This window comes from Berkeleyomyces rouxiae (genome assembly GCF_048999995.1).
Source record: "Berkeleyomyces rouxiae strain 22BRR77 chromosome Unknown BrBRR77_ptg000002l, whole genome shotgun sequence".
Lineage (NCBI taxonomy): Eukaryota > Fungi > Ascomycota > Sordariomycetes > Microascales > Ceratocystidaceae > Berkeleyomyces > Berkeleyomyces rouxiae.
In genome coordinates, this window is record NW_027396492.1 from 355,281 (window position 1) to 367,844 (window position 12,564).

At 52.3% G+C, this 12,564-nt stretch overlaps 2 protein-coding genes across 2 annotated transcripts; both read left to right on the top strand.

Annotated features, from left to right (window-relative positions):
• Nucleotides 1-3,072: 3,072 nt before the first annotated feature.
• On the top strand, nt 3,073-5,249 carry BROUX77_001639 (uncharacterized protein; the record flags this gene model as incomplete). Its single annotated transcript, XM_073746091.1, has 3 exons — nt 3,073-3,227; nt 3,545-3,791; nt 3,867-5,249. 3 exons carry the CDS (start codon nt 3,073-3,075, stop codon nt 5,247-5,249), a joined length of 1,785 nt encoding a protein of 594 aa, XP_073606721.1.
• A 1,347-nt stretch (nt 5,250-6,596) lies between these two features.
• BROUX77_001640 (uncharacterized protein) lies at nt 6,597-11,410 on the top strand (the record flags this gene model as incomplete). Its single annotated transcript, XM_073746092.1, has 2 exons — nt 6,597-6,810; nt 6,888-11,410. The coding sequence occupies 2 exons, from the start codon at nt 6,597-6,599 to the stop codon at nt 11,408-11,410; spliced, it is 4,737 nt and encodes a 1,578-aa protein (XP_073606722.1).
• Between the last annotated feature and the right edge of the window lie 1,154 nt (nt 11,411-12,564).

The window sequence follows — 12,564 nt, forward strand, 5'->3', positions numbered from 1 at the left end:
CGGCGAGGCCAGGACTCTGGGCCAGGTTTGGGGCCACACAAGCAAAGGACAGCCTCTGGGCTGGGCGGGTGGACACACTTTAGTCATTACACTTTGTGCGGGGTTTCTGTATGCATGGTTTGGATTTTGGGTTTCTGTTTCTGTATGTAATTTCTGGTACTACTTGTAGTCCCCTGTCGTATGCCGAGAATACCTCGCGAGTAGACAGGTCAATAAAGACTTTCAACATCAACAATATCCGTGCGTGGATGAAGGTCTTGCTGGAAACTACAGCCGCGTGCTTGGGTCGGAAGGAAAGGGACTACGTTGGTGCCACAGCTCGCGATATGAAGGCCGTGTACTGAGAGCTTGTCATCATTCTTTCTGACTGGGGGCTCAAAAATAGGTACTTTCACCCAACTATAACCATATCAATAGCTTGAGTAACAATAGAGTGAAAAAAGATGTTGAGAACTATGAGATGTGCAAATTGTAGTCATGTCAGACAGACACTGCATACACGAAGAAAAAAAAGGACGGAAATCAACATGTATGATCCATGAACAAAAGGACTAATAGGCTGGAATAGGAGATGTACAAAAACAATGCCAGTGTGGACATGTAGTCTTTATTAGGGTTGTAGCTGTTATATTGGAGTAATATGAGGAGCTTTTAAGTGCTGACACAGACGCTGACATGTGTTGGGACAACATGAAAAATATGTATGTCCACACATATAGACAAAGCTTGTGCTAGACTACGGGGTATCAGAATATTAGAGCTAGAGCTAGAACTTGAGCTAGAGTAGGCGAAGAATAGCCCACGGCTTTGTTTGTTGACAGCAATGTGAAACCACAAGAAAAGACAAGCTTACAAGGGAAACAGGACGGACGTGCATGTGTGTATCTGTGGCCCGTCGCTTGGGGACAAACGAAACAAACATTTGGCAGGAAGAAGAAAGCATGCACATGGTAGAAGAACAAGAGAGAAGATGAAGAAGGGGGGAGGGCAGAGAGGGTGAGGGATAGAGGGAGAGAGAGGGCTGAGTTTGAGCAAGTGAAGTAATAGAGTAGTTGAGAAGTCGAGAGATGAGTGAGATACGAAGAGGGGACAGGGAGCAAGGGGGCAAGGGGGGAGGCTAGGGAAGGGAAGGGGAAGAGAGAGATAGAGAAGGGCAGCATAGGTAAGGGAAAGGCGAGGAGAGGGCGTGTTCAAGGAGAGGACATTCTTTTTTTCCTGTACCTGGCAGGCTTTGTGCAGAACCCACGGCCGGCCGCTTTTTTCCTTGCTGTTTATTGCGTTTAATTTGCTTTTTTATTCCTTTCCTGCACAGCGGATCTGCAACGGCTGTTCCTCTTCATTTCGTTTTCATGTGGGCGCGTCAAAGCCTCGTTTGGTGTTGCTTTAGGGTCATGTTTCCTGTCTGTCTTTTTTATTCCCTGTTGTTGTTCTCTTCTTGTTCTTTTTTTTCTTTTCTTTGTTCTGCCGTGGCACTGCTGTGCCCTCGCCCATGGCCATCATCAGCCTTTGCCTCTGAACGAGCCGATTGGCAGCCTGAGCACCGGAGGTGAATGTCAAGCCATTTGTAAAAGGAAAAAAAAGAAACAAGCCTGGACTTTCACCTTGTTCATTTATAGTGCAGCGTGGCCATTTTCGGCACCAGACCACTAAAGCAGGGCCAATCCTTGCGTGGAGCTTAGCCCAAGGGTTCTATTCCTTTGCAACGCGGCCCCTGAGTTCCGGCCTGAGACCCTGTGGCCATGGAAGCAGAGGGGCGGGCTGGCGTGTTTAGAGCCTGTAGAAGAGTCTCGGGCTGGGCCATGTAGTTGGTTGACTACAGCCAGTTGTTGGTTGTATCTATAGTGGGAGAGCCCGGGTCCCCAGGCCCATGCCCTGCAACCGTAAACTGTAATTGGGCGTGTCCGACGGGTTGGTGCATTGTGGCCCAGCAGGCTGGTGCCCTGTAATTTTATTCCATTGCAATTCTACAGGCAAAAATCACTCGCTCCCTGGCGCCTCTCGTCCCCTGCCGCCCGCTATCCTTGATCTTCCAAGGAGTGTGGCCGACTCTGGCCAACCCGCCCACAACTCAGCATCTTGCCTTGCCTTACATCTTGCACTTTGGCTTCTCGCCTCGAATCTCATCCCTCTTCACATCTTCATCGCCGCTGCTGCTGCTTGTGCTTCTGCTGCCGTCGTTCGCTGCCGCTGCCGCTGTCGCCGTCGCTGTCGCCGTGAAAATCGCCGCCCTCTCGAGAGCCTGTCACTCGTTTCAATCTGCTCTGTATTTTTTTCTTCTTCTTTTCTTCCCTCTATTTTCTTATTTTCTTTATTCCTTATCGTCGCCTCACGCCAAATCACGCCCTCACCCTCGCTCTCTGCTGCTTAATCTTATTCGCCATCGCCTGCTGTCATCATCCACCACGGCCTCTAGCTTGTATTGTCAGCTTCCTTCGTCCCCTTTCCGACGCGATTCGAGCACAGCATCAGTTCCAGACATTCAGCAAACTCTGTTATCCAGTCTAGTCTTGGTCTCGCTCCCTTGCCCGCAGTCTTTCTTCGCTCTGCCAATTGCCTGCTCGCCGTCACTTTGCATATGCGCCCAGAAGCCAGCAAATACCCTGTTGCAGCCCCGATCTCCATCCACGTTGCCTAACGCTGCCCTCATCGACTGTCTTTTCGCTGGACTCCTTCGTGCTTCTGCCAGAGCCATCGCTTCGGGTCTTGCTCTAGCCGTCTGGTTATCTGCCCGCTCTTCTCTCACTACATCGTCGCCTAATCAGGAACGATCCCGAAACGACAATCGACATCCTTATTGTATAAACAACGAGAGAACGCCAATCTCGAGAAAACTCTGCGTCGCGCATCTTTGCATATCGACATTGCCATCTGCCTCCGAGGTTATGACTGCATCCTCGTCGTAAGTAAAGACAACTGCCAAAATTCCCGACGACCAGCTGCCCCCTTCCATTCCAGTCCAGCAGCCATTTCTAGGCCCCGAATTAAACGAACGCCAGCCGAACCATTCCAGTCAACAGCTCACCCAAGTCCGCGAATTCAACCGTGCTCCAGGCCTCTATGTATCGGCCAGATATGACACATACGCCGCTGCTGGTCATGGCCCTGGCCGCCACGCCGGCCTTGGTCTCGGCTGCCACCGGCGACTGCTTCTCTCTTTCGGGAACCACGGCGTGTCCCGCATGGTCTAGCGCCTCGATATCACTCAACGATACCTTGGCCGAGACATAGTAAGTCTTGTTTTTCACCCGGCTGCCCATGTCTCTATAGTGGGTGTGTTGTGTGGTGTGTGAGATGTGTCTGTGATTGTCACTGTGATGGCGTGTCTCTGGAAGCCACCACTACGGCTGACCATATGGCGCTGCCACTTTGTCTGCCGAACTCCCGGGCACAAAGTCATTGTTATTGCTATACCAGCCAATGGCCCCCGGATTCGGGCTCTGCGCCCGGCTTCCTTGCCCCAAAATCGCACTGCACTATACTATAACCGCACCAAATCCTTTCTTCATTTAAGCCTGGCTACACGCTAACCTAGCTCTTCCCACAGCTCATTCATGTCCTATGTCACCGACCTCACCAGCTTTGACCGAGAAATCGGCAACTATGTCAACACATCCTGGATCAAGGAAAAGTACCAAAATCAGTTTGGCTGCAATGCTGTCAACTACAGAAATGCCACCGAGTACTATGCCCGTTGGACAAAGTCTACTATTTGCAGTGCCTTGGTACAAATGTCAGCATCAGAATGCGGTGTCTCTAGTGCTGATTCCATGCCTCTCTGTGCTACTTCTTGTGTAAGTATAAAAATCACGCGTCTCTGAAAGCGCCTACAGGTCTGGTGTCTAACATAGTCCTTCACACGCACACAGGCCCAATTCGCATCAAGTGAAGCCTATGTCACCGATGACAGCTCGCTCTGCGGCAATGCCAACTCCAACGCCATGGGCCTTATCAAGGCCGACTTCAACCTCTGCGCCTCTTCCGATGAAACCCTCTCTGCCTCGTGCATTCCCGGTGCAGCAAACGAGGCCACCAACTGCGGCTTCGGAGACAGTACCATTGGCCTATGTTCCTACTGTGCTACTGGCGGCATCAACTCGACCGATACATGCTGCTACTCTGCCAATGCCGGCTCAATCTGCGCCAACGTTTCTCTCCCTTCTGTTACTTCGACCATGACCTTCAGTCTTCCCACGGCTACCTCCACTTCCGGCGCTTCATCAGATACCGCTTCGGGCCAAAACGACGACGACGATGGTGGTCTGTCTGGAGGCGCAATTGCCGGTATTGTCATTGGTTCTATTGCCGGTGCTCTTCTTATGTTGGGTCTTGTCTGGCTCATCAGAGCCTTCCTGCGTCGTCGCCGCCGTGGAAGCTCCAATGGAAGTGTTTTTAACCAGCCCTCGCCTGCACGCAAGGGATCATCGCTTCCTCCGTCTCAGCACGGTGCCAAGAGCTCCCTATCTGCACCTCCCACTGCCGTAACGCCACCGCCCCAGGGATACGAAGTGCTCCCTGGAGGCAGAATTGCCCGCATGTCAGCCCTCGAAGGCCACGCCAATGTCCCCTCGACTACTTCGGGTAATATTGGTGTTACTCCTACTTCCCGCCGCCATCACATCAATGACCGGTCATCATCTGACGGCTTTGGCGAGAGCCCCGAGCCACGCGCTGCAATCCTTCGCCCGCCACCAGCCACAGTGCGCCGTAACGCCTCGCTCTCCAGCAGCTCAATGCTCAACACCGAGGAGCCTCTTTCGCCCACTAGCGCTGGTGAATTATCGTCTGTTCCAGGTGTCAACAGCCAGCAGTCGGAACAGCTGCCGTTCTTCAAGGACTACTATTCACATGAAGACATCCACCCTGGCGAGCGTGTGGCAGTCCTATGGGCTTACCAGCCCCGCGCACCTGACGAGTTTACTCTGGAGCGTGGCGACATGGTTAAGGTGGTAGGTATCTGGGATGATGGCTGGGCAACCGGCATCATGATGGACGAGCGTGCCGAGGAGTGGGAGGCCCGCCGTCAGGCACAACGAGACAGCGGCGTATCCAGCGCATCAGCCGCGGTAGGCCGTGATGCCACGCCGCCCGTCAGCGGCGAAATTAAGGCTTTCCCGCTGGTGTGTGTCTGCATGCCAGATCATTGGCGCAAGACCATTGATGGCGATGTGTCTACCGAGGGAGGCGGTTCAAGTGATGGGCCGTTCCAGCAGCCGCAACAACCCCCAACGCAGCAACAGCCTCGGCCATAATGAACTAAAAAACACACATACACACTGATGAGAACTTATTCCCGACTTTGTTTCTTTTTTTTTTCTTTCTCACTCTCTTGGGGAGGTATTTTTACTAGCCTTTTTTTTTCTTCCTCTCTCCTCTTCTTGCCTATTCTCTTTAACTACATGCCGCCTACTTGTTTTTTGGTAAGCGAAGGAGATGTCCTTGGCTGTTTCTTCTCTTTTTTTCTTGGGTGTCGTTCCTTTCTTTGTCTATTCCCCTTGTTTCTTTTCCTGCGTTGCAATACTTCGTCATGTATTTTTGGGGTTCAATATTGGGTTGAATCTGTTTTCTAGATACCTTGATACTGTCTATCTATTCATCATTATATTTGAAACCCGCGGTTTTGTCATTTACATCTTGAATATCCATGCATAATTCCAGAGTTAGGTAGTTAGTTAGTTGGGTCTGCTTTGTGTTTTTGTTGCGAGGCGCTTAGGGTTACTCAACCGCTGAGGCTGTCAGGATGAGTCATCATTCACAATTCCATTTCTCAACAATCATCAGGGCATGATCCCTGCCCTGATTCTCTCCCACAATGATATTAGATTCTCCGAACTCCATCAGAGGTATAAAAGTGATGCTACCTATGATCTTCTTGGATGAAGGTGGAGTTTTGGGGATTGAGCGAGTTTTGATTTTCCACTTAATTAAGTTAATATATTCTTTCATTTATCATCTTCACAGTTTTCCTGGTTCCCTCGCGTCGTTGCATGCTTAGTCATACAGACCCGCTTCTTTGCATACATATTAGCAAAGGCGGCCTGTCATTTACCGATGCGCAGACGTCATAGGGCTGCCCTATCGATGAGGCCGGAGCTCTATTCAGCTCAAGCTTCTACTTTCCTTCAGCCCAACATCAATCCGGCGACTCTTGACTGCTACCAAACCTCCATTGAGTTTCTGCGTATTTACGCGAAGCTTCTGACTTATTTGAATTCAACTCGTTCAAAACCGCGATTAAACGACACCCGTTATCTCTAATCTTCCCACAACACGCGCTCCTTGGCCGACCTTGATTGCGTCTCTCCGATATCCTTCCCACACACCATTTCTCATCTGCGCTACCGCCCGTCATCGGATCTGCGGAGGGGCAACTGATGATGACGTGAGTGGCGAGCCCTACGAAGCCCTTGATACAACGGATTGCCGGCGCCTGCCTTTGAGTCTTTTACACGGGCGACGCCGCTGACGCGGGCTACATTTGCCATCACACCCGCATATCGCGCCTTGTATTGCAGAGGCTGCATATAATACGTGTGTGTGAAGCTCACACGACTTGCAAACACATACAACCGGACATACTCAATCGCTACGCGGCCATCATGGGCCAGGCATTTTCGCTGGCCACGCCCACGGCGGGGTCGGCCGGAATTGATGTGCCTGAGATGGTGGACTTTATGTATGAGAAAAGCATGGGCAACGCACAGTTCATGAAGAGCATTCGCGCGCGTCATAGTGAAGGCGTGGTGCTTGTCAAAGCGCTGGTGAAGCCATACACACCCATGTCACTGGAGAAGTACAGCAGCGAGATCATCCGTAAGTTGCATTCACCCTTTTCTTCGGATTAAGCGTTTGCATTGTTGGCTAATCTGATTATTCATCTCAATATTTAGGACAGCGCAAGGCTCTTGCCGACGTCCCTAATGTCCTTGCCTTTCAGCGCGTCATTGAAACAGAAACAAATGGATATCTTGTGCGGCCGTTCCTGCACAGCTCGCTCTACGACCGCATGAGCACGCGGCCATTCCTCGAGGATATTGACAAAAAATGGCTGGCCTTTCAGCTGCTTTGCGCTCTACGGGATTGCCATGCCCGTGACATCTACCATGGCGACATCAAGGCCCAGAACGTGCTTGTCACATCGTGGAACTGGGTCTACCTAACCGACTTTTCCTCTGCGTACAAGCCCGTTGTGCTACCTGATGATAACCCTGCAGACTTCTCGTATTTCTTCGACACTGCTGGCAAGCGGACGTGCTATATAGCGCCCGAACGCTTCATACCAGCCGGCGCATCACAACAGCAGCAGGACGATTGCAAATTGACATGGGCCATGGATGTGTTTAGCGCTGGCTGTTTGATTGCCCAGCTTTTCCTGGAGACGGAGCTTTTTACACTCAGCCAGTTATACAAGTACCGCCGTGGCGAGTACGACCCGGCCGTTACCGCATTAAGTGTCATCGCTGACAAGGAGGTTCGGGAAATGATTGCCCACATGATACAGCTGGATCCAGAAAGTCGGTACACAGCCGACCAGTATCTGGAATTCTTCCGCGGAAAGGTCTTCCCCGAGTACTTCTACGGTTTCTTGCATGAGTACATGCACATGATGACAGATGTGTCCAGACCGGCCATGTGGCCGAACCAAACCACAACAAACACCACACACAAAAATCTTGGCGAGCCGGATGAACGTATTGACCATGTATTTAACGACCTTGATAAGATCATGTACTTTTTGAACATGGGCTCTGCACAACCCCAGCCATCGGATGGTCCGAGGTGTGGCCAGGAGCATCGCCGAGCGTCTCGCCTAGGCCTCGACCAGTTCCCCGTCCATCTTAGTGTGGCCAACCGCGACCACGTAGTGGCAACAGATACTATGAATCTACAGGACGACGGGACACTGATTTTCCTGAATCTGGTGACTTCGTCTATGCGCAACACAGCGCGGTCGGCCTCACGAATCCGTGCCTGTGATTTACTCCTGGTATTTGCCGAGAGACTGACGGACGAGGCACGGCTTGATCGTGTGCTGCCGTACCTAGTTAGCTTGCTCACCGACGACTCAGATATGGTAACTATGGCCAGCCTGCGTAGTATCACACAGCTTGTACAGATGGTCAAAACAATCACACCCATCAACTCACACGTCTTTGTTGAGTACATCATCCCTCGCATTCACGCCGTACTTAAGGGCACGCCAAATAAAAGGCCACCGGCAACACGTCTTGTCCGTGCTACCTACGCCTCCTGTATTGGTGCGTTGGCCGTGACAGCTTCACGTTTCTTAGAAATGGCAGCCACACTGCAGGTCAAACGCACGAGTGGCTTCTCTGATGCTGATTCAGAGATTGAATCTGCCAACGAGGATGACGAGGCAGCCTTTGATGAGCTGTTTGATAATGCCCAACGCCAATTGTACGGGCTATTCGAAAACCACACCAAGATCCTCATCGAAGACCCAGACGTCTACGTGCGTCGAGCCTTTTTAACATCAGTTCCAGCGCTGTGTCTTTTCTTCGGACCTGTTGAGGCAAACGACATCCTACTGACCCATCTCAACACATACCTCAACGATCGTGATTGGATGCTCAAGTGTGCATTCTTCGACACGGTAGTGGGAATTTCAACGCTAGTTGGTGCTACGGCTTTGGACCAGTTCATATTACCGTTGTTAATGCAGGCACTTGCTGATCCTGAAGAGTTTGTTATTCAATCAGCCATCCATGCCCTGGCCCAGCTGGCTTCGCTTGGTCTATTGTCACGTCCAAAGATTTGGGAATTAGTTGACATCATCTCGCGCTGCTCCATGCATCCCAATCTATGGATTCGACAGACAGCTGCCGAGTTCATGTCTGCCGCGTGTAGATACTTGTCGTATGCCGACGTCCGATGCATCATCCTCCCCATGCTTCAGCCATACATGAAGGTGTATGCTGCACCGCAGTTCAACGAGATTGACCTGCTGGACCTGCTGAAGAAACCCTTATCACGTCCCGTTTACGATCATGCCGTCATGTGGGCATCTAACGCTGAGCGTAGTCTTTTTTGGAAACCGTTTCAGAGCCTACGGTCCTTGGTCCTGCAAGCCCCATTAGGCCCTCAGGCTAAGGGTAATAATATGCCCAGGACGCTGGCCAAGATACCCCGCGATGACGAGGATGAGCAGTGGGTCGCTAAGCTGCGAAATCTTGGTATGACGGCCGAGGATGAATTCAAGCTCCTGGCTTTAAGGGAGTTTGTATGGCGCTTCGCCCGCACCAAGGCCCGCGTATTGGCATCAGCAGCAGTACCCTCGGGAACGGTCTCGACTGTCTCAGGACTTTCAGCAGCTAGTCCTAAGAGTAGCTCGCTGATTCTCTTGGGTAGTTTAGGGATCACTCCACAAACTGTCTTTTTCGATGATACACCTAAGGACGGCGGTAGCCCGACGGCCGAGCCCGCACCCAAGACTACATACACTATCTCTGACGCTTTAATGGATGCATCCATGACGATTGATGAGACGGCCAAACGGAAAAAGAGTGGCAGCGGGCCGTCACGCAGTGTAAGCCACACGCGCATGATCTCGCGAGATGAAAGTGTAGCTGGTCCATTTACCGGAAGCTTGCGCCCACCAACGCGGGACAACAGTGACGCCGCCAGCTTGACATCGAATCGCCGGTCTCTAAAGTTCAAGCCAAGTGCACTAACGCTCTTGGACCGTCGTGATGGCAACAAGACGGTGGCTGAGACGGGGACATCGGATACAACTGTGTTCGGTCAGGTAGAGGGACCTTTTGTGCCGTCTGCACCAGCTTCTGCACCCGACGAAACCGGGGTCTTGTCAGCAGGTCAAACCCAGACACAGGCCCAAGATGTGGGCATCAAAGTGCAGCACAGCTACGAAGGCAACGATCCTAATATCCTCAAAATGTTGGATGCTATCTTTCTACAAAACTACGCATATGATATGGCTGACTTTGGTCCATTTGTGTCTCCTATTGGCCAAAGACGCAATATCTTGGTAGCCGGCGCCCCCGGTACAAAATGGCGACCTGGAAACAGACTGGTGGCCATGTTTGCTGAACACACTGCGGCTGTCAACAAGGTGGCTGTGTCGCCAGACCACCGCTTTTTTGTGACAGCCAGTGACGACGGCACGGCTAAGGTGTGGGACACACAGCGACTTGAGCGCAATATTTCACAACGCTCACGGCAAACATATCATCATGCGCCTGGCGTACGGATTGTATCACTCTGTTTTGTCGAAGCCAGCTACTGTTTTGTGACGTGCGCTGATGACGGCAGTGTGCATGTGGTCAAGGTGGATGTCACGGCCAGCCTCAACGTTCGCTACGGCCGGCTCAAACAACTACGTCGATACCAGCTACCCAGCGGCGAATTTGCTGTCTGGAGCGAGCACTTTAAGCAGGAAAACGCGTCGGTGCTGGTATTGGCGACTAACCGGTCTCGGATTGTGGCATTGGATCTGCGACTGATGACAGAGTTGTATGTGCTTGAGAATCCTGTGCACCATGGCATGCCGACCTGCTTTTGCATCGACCGCAAGCGCAACTGGATTGCCGTCGGCACATCCCACGGCGTCATTGACTTGTGGGACTTGCGTTTCCGTATGCGTCTCAAGGCTTGGGGCGTTCCAGGCAAGAGCCCAATCTACCGCATCGGCCACCATCCAACCAAGGGCCATGGTAAATGGATATGCGTAGCTGGTGGCACCGGATTGGGCGAAGTTACTGTGTGGGATATTGAAAAGACTCTATGCCGCGAGGTCTACCGTATCGCTAGCTCGTTGCCATCATCCACCAGCACTGGTATGCCTAGGGAAGGCTCCAAGAACTATACAGCCTGGGACGTCGACCACGACAAGCCAGAGGGCATGCTTGGTCGCTTTGCAACAAACATTGAGCCGCTGTCTAGTAGCCACACACCCACGACTGCTTCCGTAACCGACCGTGGTGTGCGTGCGATGATAGTGGGCACAGGTGTTTCGCAGGACGGCCACGAGGTCAAGCACGCCTTCATCATCACCGGCGGCTCGGACAAAAAGCTGCGTTTCTGGGACTTGGCGCTGCTTGAAAACTCTCTTGTTTACGCTGGCCTTGGGCCCGACGAGCCGCGCCCACGCTTTGTTGCGTCGAACCCAGCGCCCGGCGTGCTCGTCAACACAGAGCGGGCGGTGCGCACGGCAACGGACGGCGGCAGCAGCGGCAGGAGAGCGGACGCGGCAGATGCGCAGAGTAGTAACAGAAACCGCACTGCGCGGCCCGCGCGGAATACGGTGATTTCACAGGAGCAGCAGCACTTGCTGCGGTCGCATCTAGACTGCATTACGGACGTAGCGCTGCTGGAGCTGCCATACAGTATATCGGTGTCCGTGGACCGGTCAGGCGTTATTTATGTGTTCCAGTAGAGGATAGTTAGGGGCCATGCACAGTATGGCTGGTACTGGGACGAGGTAGAATCACATAGATGCATAGTTACACATATATCAGTTGAAGCTGTCTATTCATAGGGTTTATTGCGGTATTGATATGTGACGATAGTCCCAAACAGAGCAACACAGATGGATTTCCAGGAAGAAAACGAGCAGTCCCAAGATTCTCAACGCAGAATTGGACCCTGGCACTTTTACGGGCATAAGACAATCTTAGATAATCTTGGCCAACTGCCTCTTCCGCTGGCACTTCTCCAACGGTCGGACCGGCTCTAGCCGCCTTTCAAAAAAGCTTGAAGAACGAGTGCCGCCATCACAGACCAAAGCCGTTCGTGTGTCGGTCTCTTCTCCGCTTTGGGCTTTAGCTTCTCGTCGCCTGTGGCACCCTTGTCCACACGTGATTTCGACTCCAACTCCAACTCCACGGTTCCAAGGGGGCGGGTGCTCCTCGCGAGCTCTTTCTGAGGGCGGGGACTGGGCTGGACTGGTTTCAGTGGTGCGCTTGAGAATACACCGACGCGGGCCCCTGAGCGTGGGCTAAGGTGGGAAAAGGTGTAAGTGGCGCGGATATTTTTGGGTGTTTTTTGGGCGGGTATGTCTCATCCAGATGTCGAGTCCTGGCTGTGGGAGAAACACGATGCGAGGAGGACCGTGCAAACAGGCCAACACCCGAGCCAAGCCACACATGTAAGTCCAGGTGGGTGAAGTTGTAACTAGGCTCGCTATTGCACCACGTCCCTGATCTTACTTCGTTGGAGATCAGATATATCTACATCTATACAGGCGCACATGTGTTACATGCCATGCTTGCTTGTCTTTGTATGAGGTCTTTGTTAGATGCCCCCCTCCGCCTACCAGCAACCCCAACTTGTCGCATGTCTCACCCAAATCAAGCCCAGGAGCTGCGCTTATTGCCATCTAAGGGATCCGATAGCCGACAATAGCAACAGCCAGAAGCCGCGGCAGATGGGCCAGGGGGGAGTTGACTAAACTCTGGTCTGGGGTGCTACGAGAGATTTCCCATTTGCCGGTGATCGGCAACGGGAGCAGCATTCATGCGATGCGAGAGAGGCGCATGTGGAAAGCCTGTTTGCTTTTGTGGATGTAGTAGTTATTAGCAGGAGAGCCTG